Raw genomic sequence first — 27,726 nt, 5'->3', positions numbered from 1 at the left:
TATATATATTATTTAATAGTCACATACCCCTGTGGGTCCTTTCATAATTTCGTTTTTATGTGAGGACATGGAGAGCTGACATGGTTGAGTAACCCACACAAGGTCGAGCAGCTGCTGAGTGCTCCGTCAAGGCCTGGAACCCAGACCGTCGATCAACTCCAGGGCATGTGCTCTCTCCCCTCACTGCACTGGCTGTCTTTCTAGTCTATTCAATGTTTATTATTCCATGTCAAATTGAATTAGTCTTGAGTTATTGAGGCCTCATAATATGTCTGCCTAATTTATCCTTGCTTTTAAAACTTGATCCTGGGGGTTTTTACATGTATATGTATTCCTTTGGGTGGAAAATGAGAAGCACAGTCTGCACTGTGGCTGACACAGGAGCCAAGCTTGCAGGAGGCTCCAGGGTGGCTGTGGCTGGGGACAGACAGAGTCCCGGGAAGGTGTCTGGTGATGTAATCCTTCTCAGGTCCCAGGTACCAATGCTGGTGCTCTCCTTCTAAATAATGTAACTCTTGCTGGAGCCTGGGGAAGAGCAGGAAAGTTCCACTTTGGGAGGGCTGGCATGGACAGCAATGTTTCTCCTCAATCCGTTCCATATGAGCCAGTTCATTTTTTTTTCTTGGAGGAAGGCTTAAGATTGAATTTCTTAGTGAGTCTAATCCAGACCTTTTTTGCATTTATGGCTGTGAGAAGAGTGGAGACTGATTTTTTTTTCAGCTCCCCTCCAACTCCCTTACCAAAAAAAAAAAGATCTTGGCACTCTTAACTGTCAAAGTCACAGATTTATCTTTTCCTTACTCATCTCTGGCTCCCATACCCACCCCCAGCCCTCCATTGCCAGTGCTCACCTGTGTTGCGCCTCCTGAAGTGCACCTGTGCCATGCTAGGTGCGTTCCTCTGGCTGACAGCCCAATTCCCAGGGACCAGGATGCAGTGTCACTCCCTCTCCCCATGGACAGGTGCGGAGCGGAGGACACAGGGTATCTTTCAGGCCCGAAGGCTGATACCAGTGCTCTGGGGCCAGTCTGACCTTCAGCAGACCTAAAATCTTCAAATGCTCCACCTTGACTTTTGGTCACTTTTAAAAAACTGTTTTTTAGGAAATGGCCTTATTCTGGCCCATCTATCTTCTAATCATTCTTTTCACATGAAGGACTTAAAAGTACAGAGAAGCCTGTTTGTCAACCCACGTGCCTGTGGCCCCTCCACTCTGACCCCTCCTGCTCCTTGGCTCCTGCAGTGACCAGCCTTGATGCCCGACACACTGTCTGAGACCTGAAACCCTTGCTTTCTCCTCTCCTGCTGCATGGATGCTGCAGTCTCCTCCATGCTTGAGAGGTGCTCCTCATGCTGAGATGCCCTCCTACCTACTGGCACCTCTGCAGGGCCTGTCTTCTCTGTCTCCAGAAAAGGAAGGGTTCAGAGGTGGGTTTTTATAAATTCTGCTCCATTTGGTACAGTTTATTGCATATTTTCACATCCATCAGAAGCAAAGCAGGAGGAGGAAGAAGTGAAATTTCAGATCATTAGGGGTGGTGGACACCAGGGTAGGAGGAGGCTTGTGAAGACTTCTGTGCCCCCAGGAGCTCTGAGAGGCCCTGTGACGTGCTTCCATTCTTTGTCGCTGCCTTTAGAGAACTGAGGTCACATTGGACCACACAGGGAATCTTCAGACCTTTAGGAGATGGTTATCCCACAAACACCTTTGTTCGTGATGTACTTGAACTTCCCATGTGTAGGAGAGTTGTAAGCTTGTAGTTTATAATCACATTCTGGACAGAAGCCCAGCGAGGTTAGGGGCATGGATGGTGTTATCTGGAAGGGAGCTCCCCAGCCCACGTCAGAACCGGACTGTGCCTGGGGTGAACTCCGAATGTGCCTGAGGTCGTCTGGGCCTCCTTCTCCTTCACAGCAGCATTTAAAAAACGTTTCAGCCACAAGTGCATACTGTGTGGTTTTATGAGTCTGATTTTTTTTTCACAGAAATGAAAAAAATTCACTCCATGAAAAGAAAAAGGAAAAACTTCGCTCTACAGTATGTAGAGTCCCATCCACAATTTCCCTTCATAGAAATACAGGAACCTCAGTGTGAGGAGTGTCTAGGACATAAAGTCACTAAGAAAGAAATTGTAGAGTCAGGCAAAAGGTGAAAAACAGAAGAGCAAGATTCTGACCACCCATCTGGAAGTTTCTGAGCACTCACTTATATTCTGGAGTCGTCCCATCCAGCCACTTCCATTCGTTTTCGTGCTCCAAGTCGGTGAGGCCAATCCAGTGGCTGTCTCTCCCCACCATCTGTTTTTTTATCCATTGCTGAACAATCAACCAGAGACGGTACATTAGTATTTCTTGGAACAGATGTGTAGGGGCTTCCCCCCTCCCACGTTTAGGAGAAAAAGACAATTTAAAAGAGGATGTTTGTCAGCACATTACCCTGTTTTTGCTGTTCTCTTTTAACTGTACTTGTTTTGTTTGCACTGTTTGGGGGCTCTGATAGTTTTCCTCTTACAAACTCATAAGTGATAGTTCAGCGATGTTCTTACTCCTCCAAATCACCTAAACCACTGGAGTTCAACCAGGCTCCATCCCCTTCACCCCCTGCCCTCCCGTGTTCTCCTACAGTAGTAACAGCTACAGCACCGGCCAGCTCTTCCTCTGGGCCAGGTGCCATCTCCAGTACGTCACATGCAACATGTCTTTGGGCCTTATAACAACCTATACAATAAAGATAGTGGCTGAGCTAGGATTGGGCCCAGCTCTGTATATCCTAAAGCCCATGCACCTGGCTGTGTGCTCATTCTCAGTCAGCCACTGTGGGAAGCATCTGTTTTCAGGGGTGTACTTGCCAGAGATACTTAAGAAAAGGAAGGAGGCCACTGGAACAGTGTGGCACCAAAGAAAGACCATGGGCATTGTTGCTAGATGGACTTCACTTTCGGGCTCAGCTCTGCATTTACTCACTGCCCCATGACTAAATCACTTAAACCTTGTGGAGCCTCGGTTTTATTATCTGTAAATTAGGGATAATAATACCCTCACTAGGGTGGGTTTAAAGCAGAAAATACCTTGCATGGTGCCTGGCACACAGTAAAGGCCTCGTGAACAGTCACTGTTGTTTTTCCGTGTGGGCTCCACCCCTGTGGCCTTTTCTGCTCTCCTGACCTTGCTGGGCCCCATGTCTGGTCCCTTACACTCCACTCCAGCCCTACAGGGCTCATTCCTCCCTGCCACTCTCTCCTCAGGTGCCTGGTGCCAGCCCGCAGGCTTCCCTTCTGCATTGTCGCTCTCTCCACAGCCGCTGGGAGGAGCCACACATCTTCAGGCTCGATCAAGCAATTTTCCAGGTGAAAGCAAGAAGATATAATTCCCATGCCAGGAATGCTTCTCATCACTGGATAAAGCCCAAATCTCCATAATGCAGCCTTCTGTGTTTATGACCAGGAATTCTTGACATCTTTGACTCCCTGGTAAGCATGCAATTTCCAGATGTCAACTATCCCTAAATTATAGTTTTTCCCCAACTCTAAGTATGCTACAAGCATACCTGTTCCTCTCTCGTGTTTATGAAGACGAGATGTGAAGACTTGTCTTCACAGAAAAGTTTTGCATCCTCAAAAATTTCTTTCTCAACCGAAAAATAGTAGCATTTGTCTGTGAAGTTCTTCCAGTGAGGTGGGCAGCCTAGGAATGCAAAGGTTTACAATACTGATTAAACACAAAACACGAAAAGCACCATGCCTTCTTCAGCTATGTTTATGAGGCCACAGCCCCATTTCCCCCGCAGGCCAGGAGCAATCCCTGTGTCCATGTGTAGAGCCCGTGAGTGACATTCATGGACATGCTGGGAGCAAGGACAGTATAGGGAAGTGGACTGCAGAGGACACAGAAGTTAAAACTACATAATCTGGAAAATATCTGCTCTGGGTCTTTGTTCCTCTACATCTGGATGAGTCTTTACAATGACAAGTAATAGAAACAACGACAAAATGCAGTGCCGGCACAAATGTTCAGTGTCAGTCTGGGGTCAGAGGGAACCTACAGACAGCTAGAGGGGAGAACCCAGAACCCACTCAGGCTCACGGAACGGCAAGATGACGCAGGCTGTGCTGAAGGAAATCGAGTGGAATCGGGAGTCAACTGGAATCAGGTGTGGGCCAAAGGAGCGAGAAATAGGCGTGGGTGCAAACCCAGGGTTTAGGGTTTTACCACAGGTTTATTTATGAAAAGGCTAGAAGTTACCACGATACCTTTTCAAAAGAAATGACATCTGGGCTTCGGTAATAGTGCCACCTGCATGTTAACTGAGGGACGTCTGTCCCCAGGTGAAGGGCACAAAGTGGGACAGGATGGGTTGGGAGTGGCCATCCTTAGACTTGCACGAAGGGAACATCTGGGGATGTGTCTGTCCCCGAGGGCCAGACTCAGCTAAATAAACGAGGGCTAGAGAACCTGATTATGTTTAGAGAGAAACGCACGTGCCTCAGTGATGCCGCCTCCCCTCCCCCGTGTGAAGCCTTTGCTACCAAATGGGGTGTAGGGGGGCCTGGAGCTGCACACTGGGGCCAGCCCAGCCCAGCCACAAGCACAAGCACAAGCACACGCGCTGGCCCTGTCCCCTGGTGCCAGGGAGGGAGAGACTGCCCAGACTTACCATTGGCCTCAGGTGCTGTGGTTGGCTCGTTCTGCAGGGCCAGGGGCACTGCTGCTCCTGATGGGCCTGGGGGACCCGGGGGACCCGGGGGACCCTTGGGGCCAGGCATGCCTGGCACCCCGGGCAAGCCCGGCAGCCCCCGTGGTCCAGGCACCCCGGGCTCCCCCACAGTGCCCTGTAGTCCCTGGAAGCCGGGAGGGCCCTGCGGGCCAGGGAGTCCATCCTTGCCTGAGGGGCCTGGGGGGCCTGGGTCCCCACTGGGACCTTGCGGACCAGGCTTTCCTGGGGACCCTCGGGAGCCTTTGGCACCCTGAGAGCCTTTGGAGCCTTTGCCACCTCGCTCTCCAGGGGGGCCAACTGGCCCGACTGGACCCCTCTCACCGGCGGGGCCAGGCGGCCCGGGCTCCCCCTTCTCTCCTTTCTGTCCCTTGTTGCCAGTGGGACCAGGGGGGCCCTGTTGTCCTCTGTCACCTTTTGGACCCCTGGGACCAGGAGGACCTAAAACATAAAAGTATAAATGGGACAATATGAAATCCATTGCAATAGTTAAAATTTTATCTTATAAAACTTCTAATTTAAAAACATCTAGACATACAAGATACATACATTAAGGCTTGCTTACTGTTTAACCGTACTACTATTGACAGTATTTTTCTCTTTAACAAAAACGTTTCTTTACTAAGCACACCCCTCCTGCTCTACACATTTAGGATAGATCCTAACGGCACAAGACTTTCTAGTGCCCACTGATGTTTCCAGGGGAGGGACGGCTTCGCGCTGGTGCCGCAGCAGCACAACGCGCACCACGGACCTGGGTTTTCCTAAGCAACCGGGACCGTTTTGTCACCAGCTAAAACTGTGCAGGTTGGGATCAAGATCCCCTCCTACTTATTTCCTCTTTTTTTTTTTCACTTATTTGACAAATATTTATTGTTTGTTTTTATTTTATTTTTTTCCATTACCATTTATCCCCCCATACCCTCTTCCACCTCCACCACCCCACCTCCCCACCACCGGCAATCACCATACTGTTGTCTGTGCTCATCAATTCAATCTCTTTTTCTTTTTTTTTTGCTTGATCCCTTTATACTCCAAACCTCCCCCGGGAGCTAACAGCCTGCTCTCTATGAGTCTTAATGACCTGTTATGTGACAACCACCATATAAGGTGTTGTAGGAATACCTAAAGAGTTAAATTAGATAAAAAGGCAGGCAATCAAATGGTGAGAGTCACTGTCCTGCTCACCACGCCAGGGAGGCCTTTTCCTCTGTTACATCCCACCTGGCATTCCTGTCCCCTCCACCAGTGCTGCGGGGACACTACTGTCCTTACTGCTGAGCCTCATTCATAGTTCACGGGACAAGCTCAGAGGGACTAAAGGTCTTGGTAGGAAAGTGCTCTCAGGGCCAGGAATGGGGAGGATTACTTTCACTTTTTCCAGTTTGTTAGTCTAATAATGCAGACAGGGAATGTGGGCTAGAGGAAAAAATAGGTGGACCATTGAATTGGCAGGGGAGAAAAAAAACCACCATTTTCCATCAAAAAAGGAGACAGCAGTTCTCCTGGAAAAAGGCAGCAAGGAGGGTGGGGAGGCAAATATCTGCTCGTCGCTGCTCAGTCATGAAGGAACTCACTCACCAGGACTGTTTTCTTTAAGTTCTCAAAGCTGACAGGGAACTTCACACAAGTACACCACAACCAGGATCTGAACAGTGAATGACAGTTTCCAAGGTACTTTCACATCCTTTATGTCACCTGACCTTTGTCTATGACGAAGCACATTTGTCATAGACTCCCACAGCACATTTGAGGACATTCAGGGCCAGAGATGCCAAGCTCTTTGTTCAAAGCAAGGTTACTTAGCTTCTCGGGACCGACATACCTGAGTAGCTAAGCACTTTACCTAGTGGTATATAACACCAGCAACCCTAATCAAGTAGTGGAGCTGGGACAGGAATTCGGGTCTTCTCACATTGAAATGAATGTGTCTTGGAGGACATGGTTCTCAAATAGTCTCCCCAGAACATCAGAATTTCTGAGACCTCACTAATCTATATGAAGGAGTAAGAGAGGCCCACACTCTTTCTTTTTACAGATGCAGAAAGCCTTTCAGCGTGAAAGGGTAGAAGTGCCAGGGACCTGAAGGGTGGGTAGGCCTCCCCACCCTAAGTTTTCTCTGCCCCTCACACCCCCACTCTGCCACCAGCCCTTCCCACCTCCGTAGGGTGTTCTCTCCACCCCCCTCCTGCCCTGGACCCTGATGGACAACATGGTACCCTCATGACGTCCAGGACCCGCAGTCCAACCCACCCATCGCTGCTCTCCTGTAGCAGAACCTGGGCTCTGGACTCAGCTTTCATTATGTAGAGCTACCATGATGTCACTCTCGGATTTACTGGCAGATACCTCTACCAAGTGGTAAGAAAGTTTTTGCTAATGGCTAGGACAAGCTTCAATGCATTCCTTCTGGAATTTTCTGCTTAAGTGGGAAACTTTAGGAGACTTTGGGATGAAGCACCCTCTCCTTGGCTTCTGCCCACCAGCTCCCGTTGCCGCCTCCTTATCATCAGCTCTTCTAGGCTCTGGGCCCCTATTTCCATCTTACAGTCAGATGGTCCATTTTCTCTGGGATGTCCTGCCAGCACCTCCGACTTGGGATGTGTAAGTCCTCCTTCCATCAGTTCTCATCCCACTACATCATCACAACTGTCTCTTCCTTTCCATTACTTGGCAGGACCCTAGCGTGGGTGTTCTCTCTCTTCCTCACTCCCGTCTCTCTCTGTCTTTTTGGTAAATTTTTATGGTCACCTCTTAATTACTATTTCTACCTCTGATTTCTGTCCATTCATTTATTCCACTCTGCATTTTCCCACATTTGTCTTCCTTACACACAGTTCTGATCTTCACTTGGTCCAGCATATCCAGCCCCTACTTGATCATCTGGTATCAAAGGCTTCCTTGACTTGGTCTCACTGTTGATTCCATCTCATCTCTGGACATTTGCAAATCTCTTCTCTTAGAACTCCCTCTCCCTATAGGCAACTGGAAAATTCATGTTCACTCACAACATAATCCTCCCAAGTCACTCCAGATGGACGTTTTTCCTCTTTAAGTGTTTATCAAATCAATGCACATTACAGGTCAAAATACCCAGCACACGAATGCCAACATTTTGGGCCTCAGGATGGATGAGAAGGTTTTGGGGAATGGTGACCTGCTTGGTGTCCCTCATTTATTCTAAGAAGTACTGCTTCATTCAGTCTATATGTCAGGTTGATCCTGGCTGCCACTGTGGAATGAGAGCACATGGGAACATCTGTCTTTCTTGACTCTACCCACACTTAAAAACTGGTCCAGATTCATCCTCAGATGAATCCACAGAGCTTTTCTTGTGTGCTTTTCTGTTTAACCTGAGGAGGCTCGTTTAAGTAGCCTAAGGCATTTAGTAAAGATTGAGGTGGTGGGTTTTCAATGCTAGATATATCTCCTTTAAAAAGGTAACTTAGGCGCTGGCTGGGTGGCTCAGTTGGTTAGCATGTCATCCCAATATGCCAAGGCTATGGGTTTGATCCCCAGTTAAGGCACATACAAGAATCAACCAATGAATGCATAAGTGGAACAGCAAACTGATCTCTCTCTCTCTCTCTCTAAAAATCAATACATTTTTAAAAGTAACTTAGTTCCTTTGTATATTAAAGAAAATAGTGTCCTGGAGATGAACAGTGGGGAAGGTGGCATGAGTGTTCCCCCATAATGAAGGCAGCGTAATGGAAGGGTCTAGTGAAACATTACTGACAATAAAGCAAATCAAAATGAAGCTCTTAATTTGATTGGAGTAACGGCAAAAATAAAAGTAACCTATCTTCTCAGCTATTTCTGTTTTACGTTCTATGTTTAACCTTAAGAAATCCAAATAATGAAAAAAGTCTGTTGGCAAACTTACGTGCTTTAGAAATTTTTTATCTTTAATCTGTGAGTTTTGCCAATAATCAGTGTTTCTCATTCACTCACATCTGGGGTTGATACTATATTTGCAAGTTATGGGAAATTAGTTTACCTGTGAGAATGAAATAGTGACTGTTTGGAGGCTCGCCTCCCTGATCTGACAGACCAATGTGGCAGGGAGCTGTATTTCTTCCAGCGCACCTTCCTCTGATTTCTGACAGAATCTCAAGGACACATAACTCTCTTTCTCTCCTGACGTGAAGCCAAGACGTTCCTACCTGGGTGACAGCTTTTCATTAATCTTCATTTGTTTCTGGGGAAGGGAAGTTTATGGTGTTCAGCTATTTCCCTCTGAACTGGAAGTGCTTCTTGTATGTCTCCACTCATTCCACATACAAGTTATGGCTTATTTTAAGGATGGCATAAAACATGGATCCCACAGTCAACAGATACTAATTTCTAGATCTTGTGAAGGAAGGGAATAGATATTGGGAGAAGATACAAGTTTTTGCCTTTCATAAAGGTTTAAAATCATTCTTGTGATGAATTTCCAGCTGGGTTAGCATAAAACCCGATTTTTTCATATGAAGCACTATATCAATCACAAATAAATTATCTGCCTCTCCGAGATAAGGTTTAATATTTATGGCTGTGGATAAAAGCCCATCATGAACACAGTTGCCAGCGTCTTCATCCACAGCTGCCCCAGTCTTGGGACACCCATCAAGGAGCTGGAATAGGAACCTGGCTCTCTGCCTACAGATGCTGTGCCAGGTGTCCCATACGTAAGGGGATTCAACCAGTCATATACTTTCCTCATTAAGACCATGCTTCACTCATTAAAACTTACAAATTTGATATTTCTTTTAAAAAATCACTGAGAAAAAGAGCTAAAACCATGCTAAACGTCAGCACTGGGTCCCCATAAAAAGTGGATTATTAATGCCAGGGGTTTATCTTCCTCTAGGACCTGGGGTGCTAGGGTTGCTTTATTAGCATCTGGATGACCCGAGGCTTTTAGGTATTTCTTGAATCTTTTATTGGGTGGCTGTTGAAGTGAAAATAAAATGAAACAACACAAGCTACCTTTAATGCCTTAAAACTGAAAACACTGGGATAAATGACATGGGAGTATTTCTGAGCTTGTGCAGTAACAACTTGAATTCAGGGTTGAGAGAATGGTCACACTACATGTGGAGGCACATGTGATGTCCCATATAAAAACAAATTTGAGACTTGTTGTCAAGGCCAAGTGGCAGGCTTCCTGGCTCAGGATCTGAAATGCCAGGATACCCACGTTGCTGATAAAGCCATCACAAGTCCCAGAAATGCCTGAATACGAACCCTGAGCAGCCCGTGTTTGCATTGCCAACAAAACCTCCTTGTGTTCCCCAAACTCCAGAGCTGGGAGCCTGGAACATGCAAATCCTCTAACCAAGCAGTTCAAAGGGGATGGAAGGCTTTAAATCACTGTGCTGTTTCTGCTTTGGCAACCAAACTGCAGGCCTGAAGAAGGGCCCAGCACCACGTCCTACCCCTGAGATAACTTTCCAAGTTGTTTTCCAACAAGACTGCTGGTGCTTAACAGACAGTAGAGAAACCACTTTTATTCTCAGTGCCATCCAAAATCTCAGAGACTAGATTTAGAACCATGAGTGGTAAGGTGGGAAAAACAGGGAAAAACAGTAATATAATCTGATGTATTTTTTTCACTAAAAATCTAGTTTGACTGCAATTAATGAAACATTTATTAAACACCTATGACATGAAAAAAGCATTCTGCTTCAATGAGGTGAAAAGGAATGTACAAATTAAAAGGAAATTTAATAGGTATTATTTGGCAATCATTCTGAAGCATAATTTGGCTCTTGACCTCATTTTAAGACAGGCTTCTGTTAAGTCAGAGAAGCTCCCTGTCTATGAAGGAGGGGTATTTACACCACTGTTTCTCACCAGTTGACCACTCTATGCCTCAAATGCCTGTTCTGCAAGCTCCTCAGACAAGCAGTCTGCTTTGGGGAAGTGTATCAAGAGGGGATGGGGCCAGCAATGACAGGAGCTGAGGTGTCCTGCCTGATCCAGTTTGCTTTGTCCCCTGTCCTGCTTTTTCCTCTGTCCTTTCATCCTTCTTGTGTGTCTTTCAAGGTCCAGCTCAAATGTCAATCCCTTACTGAATTCTTACCCAATTGCTCTCCTGAAAATAAACTTTCTTGCATCTCCCTGAATATGTCATCTGTTGTGAGTCATCACAGGGCAGCAGAGTGCCATTGGAGGCATGGGTTTGGGAACTAGACCTGACTTTAGCACAGTCTGCCATTTACTAGCTCCTTGACCTTGGGTCAGTTACTTGGGGCTGTGTACCTCAGTGCCCTCCCCTGCAATGGGGAGTGCTGATAATTCTTACCTTAAAGAGATGCAACAGTGAAAACAGACAATTTATCCAAGTGCTCAGCAGTGTGACTGGCATATCGCAGACACTTAATAAACATGGATTAAAAAACTGAGTGAAAGCCAACTATTGGCAACACCTTAGACCAATGCCAGCGCTGGGCACCAGGAAGCCAGAAGTAAGTACTGTGGGCCCAAATCAATCTTAACCCTGTTTGTATAATTTTATTCCTTATGCACAGAAAACTGTTGTTTTCTACCCTGATATATGGGCTGGTGCTACAGTAGAAAGGGAATCTTGGATAAGAACTGAACTTGGGTATGAATATTAGCTACTAACCCCTGTCAGGCACTGCATAAGTGCTTTTTTTTTTTTTTACCTTATAAAGTCCTCATGACTCTAAAAGGTAGACACAGATGGGGAAACAAAGACTCAGAGAAGATGAGGAACTTGGTACTTGTACCCAGGTCTATCCGATTCCAGAGCTCTGTTCTCACCCTCTGAATCCCATGCTTCTCTCAGAAGATGAAAGGAACCCTCTCCTTAGCTCACAGAGAAATAGTTTAGAATGTGAGGTGAACTTCCCACCCAAGAGTGTGCATTATGAGGGATGAAGTCCTCTGGGTACATATTTAGGGTAACAGTCTTTCAGTTATTTATAGCAACAAAACAAAACAAGTAAGGCTTTCTTAAACAAAGTTTTGGGTTCATGGATACAGAAATAATTGTCAAGATTCAACATGTGATTTAATACCTATCTCTACATTATCATCTAGCTTTCATGTAATCAGTAAGCTGCAGCTTCTACTTCTTAATGAGGCAAATGTCTATGTGGCTGAACTATACCATTAGCACCAGGGTTCTTTAAGGGCGAGTCACTGAGAATTTCCCAGAAAACATCAGAGTATTTCAAATAGCACAGAGACAAACTCAACATAAGCCAGTGTTAATCCAACCTGGCTCCATTCTGCTTGATCCCATCTATCCCTCCCTCATCCCCAGGGACTAGATCTGCTTAGAAAGAAAGAGGAAAGGCGCTAGAGATGAAGTGTGGAAGGAAACACTTGCATTCAGAAATGTAGTTCTTTCCCTGTCTCTGGTTCTTTGGGAACATCCGGTGGGCATTTCTGTTCTGGAGGAAGTTGAACAGATTGAATGGAAAGGGAGTTGCTTGGCTGGCTTGAGAAGTTTCTCAGGTCACCTCGAAGAAAGTGCAGATAATGATAAGACCAAGGATAAGTGTAACATGGGAAAGCATATGTGAAAAAGAAAACATAATTCAGAAACCAAGTTCTGAGGCATTTCAGAATCACTGAGTCAGAAACCTCATTTTTTAAAAATCCTTACATGATGATATTTTTCATTGCTTTTAGACAGGGAGGGGAAAGAGGGAGGAGGGTAGAGAGTCAGACAGACAAAAACACTGATGTGAGAGAGAAATATTGATGGATGGCCCTCTTGCACACACCTGACAGGGGGATGGAACCCACATCTTTCAGTCTATGGGACGATGCTCTAACCCAACCGAGCCACACCAGCCAGGGCAGACCTCATTCTAACAGACATTGCCAACCTAACATGTCTAAATGGACCTCTCTTTTTTTTGCATCTCCTGAGTCTTTACCACCATCTACTTGGTTGCTCAAGATAAAAACAGAGGAGACATCATGTTCTCTTTTCCTTTCACTCCCCACAGCTAATTAAGCTGTGTCTAGCCATACAAACCAGCCCCTGACCCTGCGTTACAATACACAAGTGCCTCTTGGCTGTTCCTTTGGACTTGGGACACTGTGGGTAGGGAATTCCAGGATCCTAGGCACCAAACAGTGTCAACAACAGGTTGATGTGGGCTCTGAACACTCAGAGCCCCTTGAGCCAGTTAGGGCCTTTGATGGTGGGGGACGGCAGGGCTGCCCTTGAGTCTACCTTCAAGTCTCCTTTGGAATGAGAAGGCCTGCGTTTTCATCTCCATTTTTGCCATCCCATTCTAAGACACCCATACCTGGTTCACAGCCTCACTGGACCCCTGCCTCCATATTTGCTCCACCATAATCTACTTTGCCCCTAGCCTTGCATCAAACTTTTAAAACTATAAATCAGGTCATGTCACCACCTTGCTTAAAACTTCCCCCTCATACTTAGAATGAATTCCCAACTCCCAACCACACAGACTTTTGCAGGGGCAGCCAGGGACAGGGAGCAGGGACATGCATTTTCAGTGAATATCAATGGGGTTAGCAGCATGGGCTTTGGCTCCAGACAGTCTGGGCTCAGATCCTACTTAGCTACTTACTATTTCTATAAACTTGAGCGAGTCCCTTGAACCTCTCTAAACCTTAGTTTCCTCATCTCTAAACTGGTGGTGATTTTATAAGTATCTGCCTTATAGAGTTGTTGTCAAGACTCACTGGAACGGTTTGTGAAAAGCACTCAATGTACTCACACTAAATATTATCTGATAGAAATAATCAGAATAATGGAAACATTAATTTAAAGCTAGGGTCTGACTCTTCACCTGTGAGCTTTCATACACTTGCTTAGCTGACAAGTCATGCTATCTGTAAACTAAATATATCAGAAGTTTCCTCGTAGAAGACAAGGTACAATCAAACTAATGGAACCATAAAAACTATGAAATTTATAGTTGGAAAATATCCAGGATGTTATGACAGGCCTGCCTAATGTATTATAATCTCAAGAGACATTTAGAAAGTTCTTATTTTATGAGGTTGCACATCTGCTGATATCTGCTCTCATTCTGAATTTAGGTTGGGAGAGAACAGAAAAACAAATAGATCAAGCCCTGAAGAACTTTCCTATTATTTGAAAGTCCGCCCTTTACTCAGAACATCTCCCACCTACAATACTCCTGACTTGCAATTGTCTAGCCCCTCTAGAGTTGGGGCATCCCCATTGCTCAGGGAAACCATTATATTTTTCAGGCAACACCAATTTTTATAAGGAATACCATATAAAACCAACACTTATCTTCCTTTGGTGAATACCCACTAGTCCTTGTTTTACCCTCTGCAGCTCCTCAGAAGACATTTAAAATCTCTGCCACATGAGAGCTATTTACATCATTCAGACAGCTGCTTTGCTCCTGATTAAACAATCTCTCCTACAGGTTAAAAGTTTCCAGGTCCTTCAATCCTTTCTCACAGCACATGGTTCCTTTTCTAAGGCTCACATTAGCTTCCCTGCTAAACACATTTAGTTCCTTACTGTCAGCTAAAACCCCCATGCTTTTCAGGGATACTTCCTCTAAGGCTTAGAGGAAGCCATGCTTGCCCATTAACATTTGCGTTTGGTCTTTTTAATCTACAGGCAGGACTTTGCACATGTTCCTGATCTCATTTTGTTGGCATTGTTTTACAGTTCGAGCCTCTCCAGATCATTCTGCATTATGATTCTATCATCCATTGGTTAGTGTATACAGTTTTATGTCACACAAGTGTTGGATTACAGGGTCACCCATATCCTCACACTAGCCACTGACAGTGCTGTTGAACAATAGCAATGCCATCTGCCATCCACACCTGCCTCCAGGTGCTCATTAACTACCACTCTCTATACTCACTCACCAGTGTGGTAGACACACCCTAGGTGACTCCAGTGACTCATGTCCTTGTGCAGTCCCTCCCCCATGAATGCAGAATCTGTGACTTCTAATCAAAAGAATGTGGCAAAGGTGATGGGGTGTCACTCCCTTGACTAGGTTACATTATGTAAGACTCCATCTTAGCAGGTGAGAGGGAGGGAGACTCTGTGCTGGCTTTGAAGAAACTGCAATGTTTTGAGGTGGTCACATGGAATGTGGGTGGCATCTAGAAGCTGAGAGCAGTCTTTGGAAGGCAGTCAAAAAGAAAACAGGAACCTCCATCTTTCAGTCCCAAGGAGATAAATTCTGCCAAGAACCTGAGGGAGTGTGGAAATGTATTTCTCTCCAGTCAAGCCTCATCTGAAAGTGTAGCCCCTCAATGAGACTGTAGCCTGGTGAGACCCTAAGGAAAGGACCCATCTAACCACAGACACTGAGATATAAGTTGTTGAGTTTGTAGCAATTTGCTACGCAGCATAGAAAACTAATACAACCAATAAATCCATCTAACTGTGCTATAATCCAGCTCAAGAAGCAAGAAGCAATGGGCTCAAGAAGCAAGTTACAGAGGCAAAAGCAGGGCCCTTGGAGCTTAGGAGAAAGAGAGAGTCAAGGAAAACACATCTGGTGGGAGAGGGAAAGGCACAGACCTTCTCCATAGAGAGAGCTGTGTCTCTACCTTGTTCTTGAGGGTATCACTGTCAAATGCCCTGGTGAAATCCAGACATGCTATTTTTCATTCTACTAAGTTAATCAATCTAATAAGTCTGTTAATGTGAAGAAATGTTAGCTTCACCTACTTCCTTTGTGATCTGATTATGGTGATCACTGCTTCCCTGAAAGCTCTCAAATTATTCTTTTAATAATCTCTTCTCAGATTTTCCTTGGGATGGCCTTCCACTCATGTTCATGACACTCAGAAATAGGAATCTCTCAGTGGTAACTTTCTGACCTAAAAGAATTAATCTTGCTTCCAAAAAAGCCTGATTTATAATGGTGTTGAAGCAGCCAGGTACTGAGAAAATACAAATTAACCACTCCTTTATTTAACAAGTATGTAATGGAGCACCTTTGAGCACTGCCCACAGTTCTTAGTCACACCTCTTCTGAAGACATGGAACTTAATTCCACTCCCCCTCAAAAGTGGGTTGGACCAAGTCACTTGTTTCTAAGGAACAGGATATGGTAGAAGTGATGGTCTGTGACTTTTGAGGCTGGATAACAAAAAAAACACTGTGGCTTTTTTCTTGCTCTTTCTCTTGGATTACATGCGCTGGAGGCAGCTAGCTGCCATGTTGTGAGGGCACTCGAGCAATTTCACAGGGTGAGGACCAGAGGCCTCCTGCCAAGACTCATGCAAATGAGCCATCTTGGAAGCAGGTCCCCCAGGCCTTGATCTGGCCAAGAGCTTGACTACACCCTCATGAGAGATACTGAGCCAGAACCACCCAGCTAAGCTGCTCCTGAATTCTTGAACCTCAGAAGCTATATGAAAATAAGTGTTCATTGTTTTAAATTGCCAAGTGTTGGGTAATCTGTTATACAGCAGTTGGCAACTAATATAAACATAAACTCAGAATTTTCACTTACCTTGTAGGATTGTAAAATTCTTGATGAGCTGACCATGCTTGGAGTCCACCAGCTTCATTTCTTCCATAATCACTGATAAGTTTGCTACTTCAGTGTCTAGTCTCGACCTCATCATATCTTGTTGCATCCTGAGAGAAACAGAATCCAAACGGATATTGGCCAGTGTGTTATTCAAGGAGGTGAGATCATCTGTGTGTTTGGTCAGGGTATCTGTGCAAGTGGTCCTGACTTCGTTCAGATTGCTGGTCAGCGTCCGCAGGTGGTGGGCTGTGTAACTGATGTTGCTAATGATGTTTACAATATCTGTCTCAAAGACCTGGAAGCGTTCCTCCAGCTGGCTGAACTTGATGGCTGTTCTGTTCTCCACATCCTTGTGTATGTCCTGCAGGTCTTTCAGGTTTTGCTCGTTGGCTTGTGAGGCTGTGGTGATATTGTCCATCTGACCTGTGAATGAGCTGAGCTGGTTGTTCATATCCTCCAGGGTGTCATTATTGGCTTTGGCCAAGGCAGAATTATTGGCAGCCAGTGTCTGCAAGCTCTGGACTTTCTCCTTCAGCCAATCAGTGTCTTTCTTGGCTTGAAGGAAAACCTGCTGCAGATTTTGGAAGTCATTCTTGATTCGTTGGATAGCCTGGCTCGTGTCATCCACAGACCGCTGCAGGTTAGTGATGAGGTTCCTCTGCTGCACCTGGGTCAGGTTCAGGTTGTTGAGGTTCATAATGACCACATTGTGAGAATACATTTGGCTCTGCAGATTGCCCTGCAGGACACTGGTATCTTGCTGCAGATTTGTGACATAGCCATTATATGCCTGGAGGGTTTTGTTTACAGTGCTGATGAAGAAAGAGTTATTCTCCAAAGTTTCTTTCAGTTGACTCTGCCTGTCCACCAATGCATCCCCACTTGCCTGTAACTTCTCCAGCGTGTCTCTGTTCTTGCTGGTTTTTTCTGTAATCTCACGAAGTTGTTGTCGAAGATCCAGAATGTCTGATCTGAAGGTGGACAGTTCTGAATTGGTGCTTATAGCTTTTTTCCCAGTTTGGTCTCCTGGAAGAGGATATGTTTGTTACTTAGCTTGGTGGTATGGAGAAGTGTTCAGGTGAGGTCAAAGATCCCAAAGACTTAACTGGTATGTCGCGTATTTTAGATGTAAAATTTGTGCTATATGCATTAGTAAAATCTACATATCTATTTTTAAATTAAATTTATTGGGGTGATATTGGTTAATAAAATTACATAGATTTCAAGTGTAACCACATATGTATTGAAATTGGATCCTGGGGAATGGGAAAGGGTGCCGAGCACCAGGAGTAACTCCTTTTCTCAGAGAGGGAATAAGTATTTACCTGATTCTAGAGCACCAGGCAGGATATGAAGAAGGGAATAACCTATTGTTTGTTAAATTCACTTTTTAAAAAAATGAAAACAAAACCCAAAGGATAGACTGGGTGATAATCACTTATTTTTAAAATTAACCTCTACAATTCTTCTACACAAGTTAAGATCATTCAAATAAAAAATTACCAAGCATTTTATAAGTAACCTTTTAATAAAGGCTATTTGTGGTCATTTTGGTCAGGATTGGTCTTCAGATTTATTTATTTTTTGGTATATAATAATGTTCTTGGGGGTACTCAACTCCAAAATTGGTTTAGTTTTAAAATTAAAAGCCTTTGAATTAAATCACAAGGAAAGATTCAACACACAACACAAAAACGTTAGGCCTTTTTGGGTTGTGTGTTCACAGCAACACCATCCTAAAAAGCTGTGGTTGTTCATACAAAGTAGAGTCAGGAAATTCAACTTTGTGGTTCACTCTAAACAGATTACCTAGTTTTTTCAGGTCACTCTCCACTGCTGTGAGCTTGTCATCATAGGTTTGGCGAGATGTCTCCATGCCACCTGTAACATTGTCCATTTTCTCTACAACTAAGATTTGAAAATCAATGCATTAATACATATAACTGCTCAAATTTTATTTTTCAGTTTCAACAAGAGATAATTTCATTACAAAATAAAGGAAACAGATTGAAACAAACAGTATCAATGATATCATGGGGGAAAGCCACTCTTTCAGAAAAATAAGTGAGTTTATTTTTACAAGTGGTAGTTTACTTGTAAGCTTGAGAATTATATAATTTTAATTATTCTCATGATTCATTATTGCCTTGGATAGTATAGAAATTGTTTGAAACTATTTGTAAGTTTTTATATACATGGTCTGGCAGAAGTAATGCCTGCTAGAGTGTGGTTGATAGGATAATAATATGGGTGTAATAAATTATAGTTTTAATTTGAACATTTCACCTAAAATGTCATATAGTATGCTTGAGTGTGATATTATTATGTTACAGAATTATATACTTATGCTTTTGTAATAAAAAAGGCCATGGTTGGTGTGGCTGTGGTTTAGCGGATTCAGTGCTGGCCTGCAAACCAAAGGGTCGCCAGTTCAATTCCCAGTCAGGGCACATGCCTGGGTAGCAGGCCAGGTCTGCAGTAGGGGGTGTGTGAGAGGCAACCACACATTGATGTCTCTCTCCCTCTTTTTCTCCCTTCCTTCCCCTCTCTAAAAATAAATAAATAAAATCTTAAAAAATACATTTTTAAAAAGGGGGGTGTTATTTGTGCAAGACTCTATATAATAGAAGTCCTCAATCTCTACTGTTTCCTATACAGATGGTCTCCAACTCTATGATGGTGTGAAAGGGATATGCATTCAGTAGAAACTGTACTTGAAATGTTTTGAAATCTAAAGCTATATTTATTGATTTTAGAGTAAGAGAAAGGAAGGGAGGGAGTGAGAGGAAGGAAGGGGAGGAGGGGGAGAAAGAGAGAGAGACACTGATGTGAGAGAGACATAGATTGGCTGCCTCCTGAACATGCCCTGACCAGGGATCTAACAGGCAACCTCAGTATGTGCCCTGACTACGAATCGAACCCACAACCTTTTGGTGTATGGGATGATGCTCCAGCCAACTGAGCCACCTGGCCAGGGCTATAGTTTGAGTTTGGATTTTGATCTTTCCTGGGCTAACAATATGCGGCAAGGCACTCTCTTGTGACGCTGCTACAGCACCCAGCCACGCAATCACTAGGGTAAACAACCACTACTCTAGAGTGTATTCTGTGTATTAGATGATTTTGCCCAACTGTAATCTGATGTTAGTGTTCTGAGCACCTTTAAAGTAGGTTAGGTTTATTAAGTACATTTCTGACTTTTGATGGGTGAATTGGGATATAACCTGATCATCCTAAGTCAAGAAGCATCTCTCTGTATTAATTTCCAAAGAGGGAGTGATAACACTGAGATTGATTACAAAATTTCATTACTCATCACACTCCCAACCATACTGAGCAGGTAGGACTCATCTAGTAGGAGATTTCATGGCAAAGAACACCTAGCTCAAGTCAATATACAAAGTCTTTGTAGAAGGGATGCAAAATCAAGAGTGTTGCCACTTTCTGTCTTGAGTTTCACCACTGAGGCCTGAAAATCTGCTTCTCCTTAGTGACAGGTAAATCTGTAGTTTATCAGTTCCCAACTAGATGCCTAAATTTACAAAGAAGACTGTCAAAAGAGCATTCTCTTGATTACACATGATAGGGTAAGTTAGTGATGAAGTGTTAAATAAAAGCTTCTGTTATTGCTTATTCTTGGGAGGCAGTAATTCTCTGTGATTATGAACAGAAACTCATCATTTTCAAATGTCTAATAATAGTGTATTTATCTAAAAATGACTTCTGTGAGATCTAACCTCTAGCAACTTTGGATGAAATCTGACTGTCCTTTTTGCTATAATAGCTTTTTTATGACAACTTTATTTTTTTAAGCTTGACTTTTGTATATTAATTGTGAGCCAGTGGGTCCAATTCGTTTTGTTGATTGTGATTTTGAGAGAATGTTTATTAAAGCTGGGGACAGTTCAGGGTAGAGGAAACAACAGGAGGGTCTAGGAAGTGCTCTACTTTGATGCTCTAGAAACATCATAGGAAAGAGGTGAGCCTCAGTGAGGCTGCCGTCAGCTCGCTGAAAAGTCGGAGAACAGGGGACCTTGGAGACAGGTTCAGGGGGTTAGCCTGGGATCAGCAGATGCTTGTTGCTCCCCTGGTGCAAGTCCCATGGGGACCCTTGGAGTTAGGGGAGAAAAGTGAAGATGCACGCCTGAGAGGGAAGAAAGGCATGGGTGTGCTCCAGAGAGAGCCTGTGGGCCCAGTTTATTTTATCAAGTGTGCCACCCACACATGATTATGTGAGAAGATTCTGCTGGCTTCTATCAGGAAGTAGAAGTACAGTCCTCTGTGTCTGCATGACCTGAAGTGAACCAGCTTGCTGGCTCCTGGCACCTTCCCTGGAGACGCCTGTCATGCTCTCCCCTAAACTTCCACAGTCTGGCCATAATGACATGTGTGCATTGCACCAAAATGCTTTCTCATGCTACCCTTACCACATGTTCTTTCCACCTCGAATGTTCTTCCCTGGCCTCTTCACTAAGATAAGACCCACTTCCTCTTCAGGACTCAGCTCCTCACTTCCTGTGGGAAATCTCTGCTGAAATACATCTTGCAGAATTCTCTTGGCAAGTAGTCCCTTCTCTGTAACAGAACTTACTTCACTGTCATCATGGCTTCTTTACTGTAAGGTCCTCTAAGGCAGGAATATTTTGTATTCGGTTTTATCTGCAGCTCTTAGCTCAATGTGTGGTACTTATAGGTGTTCAACACATATTTACTTATGCCTTTTATTTAAATAAATAAGACTCCGCCTTCTCACTGCTGAGGCCTGTGAAAAAGTGGCTGAGCTAAGAGGGCATGCCAACAAACATACCTGCCAACCCAGCCTGGGAAGCCCTACCACCGGCAATGAGTGTGACATCTAGTTGAATAATTACTGTTTTTTAAAAATGACTACACAGACAGGGGGCTATAGTTATGATCATCTGTACCTTAGGGCTGTTGGATGGGTACGAATACTCCTAATCCCTGGAAACTCTAAAGAACAAAATGTTTCATTTGCATTTTAGCAAAGCTAAACTTTTAAAAAATAAAATAGGGGATGTTTGTAAATTTAAATTCAGTTCTGATCCTCAAATCAAAACATATGCCTCCGTCTGTCCTCAAACCACACACAGGATCTTAAGTCCTGCCCTTTATTTTCTTTCCTGGAAGCCAAAGGAACCTCTAAATATGCTGACAAGCTGTCATTTTCTATCCTCTCCAATTTTTCTTCCATTTTAGTTTAAAAAACATAGAACTGTCATACAGATAATTCAGATTTCCACAGAATAAAAGGAATAAATTCATTCATTAAAAAAATCCTGTTAATTTTCTCTTTGGTACAAGGAAACGATCTGCCCTGCCCACAAGCGCTAACAAGCTGGTTCCACGCACTGGAGCCTGAGTCTGTGTTTAAAAACAGGATCTGGGTATAAAGCTATAGTTGCAAAGCTGGCAGCTCCCTTCTGCATAAGAAGACTGTGCTGATGGAGATCCAGAACCCACTTGCTGTAATAGCACACAGCATATTCATTGGTTTTTACTCTTACTAGTACAAATTCTAAGAATGGCAAAGCCATCCTTCCTACCCTAGAAGTTCCCAGTCTGTAGACTTCAGTTTGTAGATTGCTTTCATGTGAGGAAAACAAACATGAACCACAGAAGGGTTACTAGCAGTCTGATTTCTCACGGGCTCCCTTTTATTAGAGACTGTTTCTTGACAGAGAACTCTTCTTCAGAGTATCAGTGCCTTAGGTGTTCTATCTGACGAGCTGTCCCCCTTCAAGTACCCAAAGCCTAATCATTCTCTAGGATAATCTGACAATAACACCTTTTCTACAAAGGGACTGGGTATCATTTCTTGGCCTGGGCCACTAACCTCCTCTTCCCTTGTCTTGATTTTAGCCCTCTTTTAAGATGCACCCCAAATCTCTTCACCCTATTGTGCTAAGACTTCCCTGACAATTTGATTTCCATTCCACACCAAATGAACTTTTATCCAAATGGCAATAACAACAGCCTCTATTTATTGAGTACTTACTCTTTTGCAAAATGCACTGTACCATATCTGCAGCTAATCCTTACAACTCCTATTTCACAGATGAAGAAATTGAGGTTCAGAGATGTTCAGTATCTTGCCCAGAGTCACACAGCTTGTAAGTAACTAAGTGGCCAGGAGATCTGACTCCACAATCCATACTCTCTCTATAAGTCTATTGCCTCCCACTTATGATTTCTTTTTTTCTAAATAAGGTTTTCTCTAATAAAAATCTGAGGGTAGAGATTATATCTTATTTGTCTTCTCTGTACAGTCATCATCCTCAGATGTTTACCAAGCATCTGCATGTATGTGTCATAGTGTTAGACATTAAAACAAATGTTCATCCAGTCTTCGGGGGAAGGGAACAAGAGCAGAGCACGGAGTTCCTGCCTGGTACTCATGAGTACCTGTACCAGACTGATTGTGGTACTAAGGGGAAACACACCCCCTCCTGGTACCAACTGGTACCAGGTACCAGGGGGTACCTGAGGAGGTATCAGTTGGTACCTGGGGCTTCCCAGTAATACCAACTACACTTCCTGAGAATGCAATAAAGACATTTCTACTCTGAACACTGTTTTAGATTTTCATCACAAACATGCAGAAGATACTGTTGTGGGATGTCTAACAACAGGTACACACTGATTTGATGCATGTTTTGAAGGCCTATTTGGTCACTGCTACTTTGGCAGAGCTTAGCAGCAAGGTAGACATTCTATGACTAGGAATGTTGAGTTAAAAGAGACCCTTACTGAGAAAGATTCAGATTTCTTTTTTTCTTCTTTATCCTAGTTACCTTAAGATGGATGCCTTGTGGGCAGGACAATTGAGTAGAATTTTCTTACTCAGGGAATATTTTGGAGGAAACGCAACCTACTGAACTGAAGAGATGGCTTCTGCCACAGAAGCACCATTGATGGTTGATGAAAAGCCCAGGGCAGAGGATGCACCAAGCTGTAACTGTCCGAGAATATACTTTTTGTAAAGCAGCTGATGAGACTCATGGTCACAGTTACTGTACAGACCATCTGGGTGATTCAGAAGTCCTCTGATTTGTTCAGCAGATTCTCTAGAAGGAACTTAAGTGATATCCTAACTGGTCGCAGTGTAAGTAACACAAAGGAAGTAAAGAACATTTTGAGGAAAACAGATGGAGTTGTCTTTGTTAACTCCTGTAAGTAAGGAGTTTCTATTTTATTCCCTTTTATATTCTTCTTCAGAGAAATATCCTCTTTCAGTGAACATTTTTCTTTTTTAATGGAATTTGTTTAGACTTCAAAGGGAGTTGTGTGAAGGGAAAACTGGGTCTTATCTTTCTGCCTCTTACATTGTGGAGTCACCAGCATCTTATCAGCAAGAGAGGATTCACTGTTCAAGAGAAAACACATCTGGAAAATATCAGCATTTTAGTTCATTAAGGCTGTTTGAACACCGAAATTACATGTTGTATTATCTTATTTTTGTTAGTAGAGGCCTGAGGGATGGATACTTTGAAAGAGGGAAAGACGGGCAAGACAGTCATCTTGCCTCCTCTTGTCTTGCTCTCTCAGTCTCTTCTCCCCTCCATCCTGGTCAGGTCACACACTGCAGAGCAGGCCAAGCCAGTCCCCGGGTTTTAGGTGTCTAGTTGAGCTTTAAAAGTTGCTGTAATTCCCTAACAGCAGACTGGCTTAGAGGTCCCTGGCATTGACTGATTGCCTTTAGAGATATCGGCCCTAATTCACAATCCATCTACTTATCCATCCTCTCATTAATTCATTCAGTAAAGTTTACTTGGTATCTATTAAGTACCATGGGGCAAGGTGCCAGTGGGAGATATACCAAATAAAACATAGTCTCTTGTGTTCATGGAACTTACAGTTCGGTGGTAAGACAGACCAGCCCACTGGTGGCCATGATGATACAGTGTGATGAGCTGAAAGTAAATAAAAGGTGCTGTGGGAACAAACAGGAGGGCACCTAAACCAGTGCTGTCGGGCTTGTTGTAGGACATATGAGACATGTAGGGAAAGGAGGAGTCATGTAGGTGGAGAGCAGAGAAAAGGTTTTCCAGGCAGATGGACCAGCACACACAAAGCAAACCAGAGCCAAGAAGGGCTTTCCGATGTTATAATGGAGAAAATATATGTGCTTTAAAATAAACAACAACAAAAAAAGAAAGTTAAAAAAATTCTCCTTTGGATCTTTTTGTATAATTCTGAAGGCATAAAGATCCTACACCTTATTTCTTTGTGGAAAAATTACAAAATACCATATGCTGGTATGCTCTTCAAACCTTTCTCATCTCTCAGTAAATGTTTGCTTTCATGATATCACAGAGTACTGAGCCCTAAGGATATTTATTAAATGACTGTTTGATTCCAAGTTTCTCCTTTATCTGGGTTTGCTAGGAAAAGTCATGGAGGAGTGATAATGACCTAAATAACCTAGTAAAGGAGGAGAGTCTGAATTATCTAGGACATAAAAATCCTCCTTTCCCCCATTTGGGCTCCCTTCCCCACCTCTGTCCAGCTCTTGCACTGATTAAATAGCCTGGCTTAATCAGTTGCTTTGTTAATCTTAGGCTAGATGAACTAATCACAAGTGAACAAAATGACCTGGTAATTTCCCAAATTTCCATTGCTCAAATTCATCACTCAACACACTACAGGAAGCATACAACTTTTCCATGTGTATGTCCCTAGAGTTGGGACTTAACAACCTTTGACTATACTGAGTATTTTTTAAATGTTTTTCCATTCTAATGGCTATAGCTGTAAAAATGCAGTTATGAAGAAAAAAGTAACAGGAAATATAGCCACTTATTTACTGGGACCAACTATAGGACAGGTGATTTAATTATACCATCTTTGCTCATCCCAATCACTTTGAAAAGTGGCATTATAATTGTCTTTCAGAGAAACTGAAAACTCTGAGAGGCTGTGATTCATACCCAGGTTGCACAGCCTTGCAGAGGACTTGGCATGATGCTTGGAATGTCCACGAGCACTTAAGAAACACTCACAATTGCATTGCAAATGGCAGAATCAAAAATTGATCTAGGACGGTCTGGCTCCAAAACCCGTTCTCATTCCAGTACACTGTGTTTCCTCTGGAAACCACTAGACACTGGGAGAGAGGTAGGAAGAGTTACAAGTTGGAGGGAATTCATGTGGACTGTTTCTCTTCCTAGGCCAAGTCTACAGCCCAAGGAAATGAGAAAGGAACATGTGGGATTCTCCACTGTCAATCTGTCACTTCTGAAGGAAGGCAGCTGAGATGGTGGCTAAGTGGAGGTTTTGAAGATCAGCAGATCCCACGTCTGCCTCTTGCTGAAACCAGATGATACATCTGTCTCACGTGTCTTTGATGGGAAGGCTTCCATGGCTATTTTCTATAAGAGGGTTTATATAGTTCATGATTCTGCATCATGACACCTTCTACCCTTGGTGTCTGGAATGGATACAGGGCTTGGGGATGGGGGGCCCCACTTTGTCTTCAAGTTTGGAGGATTCAGGCAAAAATCCACCATTGACCTTAAATCAGACACATTGAAAGAATGTCTAACATCCCACACAGTATAACTGAGGTAGTGGTGCTATCTCTGTGTTTAATTTCTATGGGACAATATTTTTATGGAGGTATACAAACAACAGCGACCACAGTAAACACGTTGAAGAGAAAAAAGGGGAATTAGTGGTCCAGTCACTCTGTGAAATGCCCTATCTCTGGAGATCTTGTGTTGGCTTCAACGTAACTTTCCTTTGTGTTTACTCCAGGGTTTCCGCAGGGCCTCTTAGAGATAAAAGAAAGACAGAGGAAAAGGGAGTAGCTGGAAATAGGCAGGAAAAAAGCAAAAAAGAGGAAAAATCTTATAGTATCTCAGAGAGGGTCATTGTTATTATTATTATTAAAATGAGTTGAAAGGAATTGCTATTTTCACCTTTCAGATCCTACTGCTACAAGAAGCTAAAGATGTAAAGATGAAGTTTAGGATGTTGGTTCTGCATCCCAGTTGTACTCATGAAATACTTCACATTTGTAAACATGGGTTTTTATCATGTTAATGAAGGCACACTTGCTATTGGGAAGGAAAAAGGCAAGAGTACTTACCTTTGTATCCCAAAATGGCTACTGTGATTGTTAGCAAGGCACACAAAATGTATAATAATATGATAGAAAACTTCAGTGCCCAGTTATTTTTACATTTGGTACATTGTGTTCCTTCCTGAATACCTGTAAGAGAAGTCAAATTTTAATAATAGTGAGCAAAAACACCACTTAGAAGAGTATCCTCTTGCATTTGGTTCGAATGTTATGATTAAATATAACTTTTTACATATGCCTTACTACAGGATGAGTTGTATTTTAATATTAAACATACCACTTTGGCAACACAAGCAGTTTAAATATTACCATGTTGTTATAAATGTATTTAATATGACTTGAAAATAACACATAACTGTTTCATAGAATAGTTTTGAACCAAAATCCACTCTGATAATTACAATTATAATTTCAATAAAAAATTCTACATGAAAAAGTTTAAAATACCCAAATCTATTTGTTTCAGCCATTATTGAATCTATGGCAATTCAATCATAACGAACCAAAAAAATTGTGCCTTGTCCCTTGATGTTTGTTTCAATGAGGCACTAGAGCTGGTTCCTACTGGTTTGAAAAAGTCTACTGTTGAATTTGTCATTTGAATCTGGAAAGCTGATTATCAAACTGTTGGCAGCTTGAAATCAGTCTTGGAGGGAGTATTTATACCATGAAAATTGGCAAGGACTACAAATTATGATCCCACCCCCTGCTCCTAAAATAGTGTCCCAGCATGCCACTGGCTGTAAATGTTCTATAACCTAGAGCAGAAATATAAGTACTTTTATTATTAAAATGCTCAATTTGTAACCATTTTATATAATACATATATATAGAAAACTGATGCTGACCCTTATTTATCCAATTATTTAAATAAGAATAATGAGGATACCTAGAAAAATCAGATCTTTTTGATGATAAGGTAAATGTTGATTGATCACAGTTCAACTTTGTGAAAACTATACTAATCTAAATAATAAACTGTCATCACTTCTGCAAGTGACTCCAGAAACTAACTCACAAGAGGGAACGTCCCATCGGATTGATTAGAAAACCAGAAGACAAAGATTGTGGATATTTTCATGTAGAAATCACATTATAAGGAGCACTAGGTGATTCCTTCTTTCCCTGACCTATTTCCCAGTGTCTTACTAACAGTATCCCTCAGGAGCAACAGCACATAAAATACTCATCTTCCATAATTGTGCTCAATAACTGTTGATGAGTAGGTTGCAGGGATTAAACCACAGCCAAAGTTTCTCTCCTTGGGTTTGTAATTTCATGCATAGCACCCTGCTTCAGTGAGAAGAGCTCAGCTGTGTTTAATGCAAAATGATGAGAGAAACAGCACAGAACAATGACTTGAATATAACTTCCAGGGTTTAACCAATGTCTCCGGTGTCCTGGGCCAGAGACCCAACAGGAGG

At 43.1% G+C, this 27,726-nt stretch overlaps 1 protein-coding gene and 1 long non-coding RNA gene across 6 annotated transcripts in view; one reads left to right on the top strand and one right to left on the bottom strand.

The window, feature by feature from the left end:
• COLEC12 (collectin subfamily member 12) overlaps positions 1–27,726 on the bottom strand; it is a 233,281-nt gene that overhangs the window by 22,684 nt on the left and 182,871 nt on the right. For all 3 annotated transcript variants that reach the window (XM_053664309.1, XM_053664310.1, XM_053664311.1), the window contains 6 exons: positions 26,309–26,431; positions 18,010–18,108; positions 16,180–17,226; positions 4,655–5,152; positions 3,548–3,684; positions 2,207–2,316 (listed from right to left, as the gene is read on the bottom strand). In XM_053664309.1, the coding sequence (XP_053520284.1) occupies positions 2,207–2,316; positions 3,548–3,684; positions 4,655–5,152; positions 16,180–17,226; positions 18,010–18,108; positions 26,309–26,431 (2,014 nt within the window). The remainder of the gene's footprint in view (positions 1–2,206; positions 2,317–3,547; positions 3,685–4,654; positions 5,153–16,179; positions 17,227–18,009; positions 18,109–26,308; positions 26,432–27,726) is intronic.
• LOC119057689 (uncharacterized) lies at positions 850–26,315 on the top strand. 3 transcript variants are annotated; one of them, XR_008391415.1, is made up of 5 exons: positions 850–1,428; positions 3,299–3,470; positions 22,277–22,331; positions 23,009–23,323; positions 25,389–26,315. It is a non-coding gene; the product is annotated as an uncharacterized LOC119057689 (long non-coding RNA). The 3 variants fall into 3 exon arrangements; XR_008391416.1 differs by having other exon boundaries at positions 3,246–3,470; XR_008391417.1 differs by lacking the exon at positions 22,277–22,331 and having other exon boundaries at positions 3,246–3,470.

The sequence above is a fragment of the Artibeus jamaicensis genome, unplaced genomic scaffold (genome assembly GCF_021234435.1).
Source record: "Artibeus jamaicensis isolate MK-2021 breed Jamaican fruit bat unplaced genomic scaffold, CSHL_Jam_final contig_354, whole genome shotgun sequence".
Classification (NCBI taxonomy): domain Eukaryota; kingdom Metazoa; phylum Chordata; class Mammalia; order Chiroptera; family Phyllostomidae; genus Artibeus; species Artibeus jamaicensis.
Note: the sequence above shows the minus strand (reverse complement) of the source record. Positions and strands in the feature narration are given on the sequence as shown.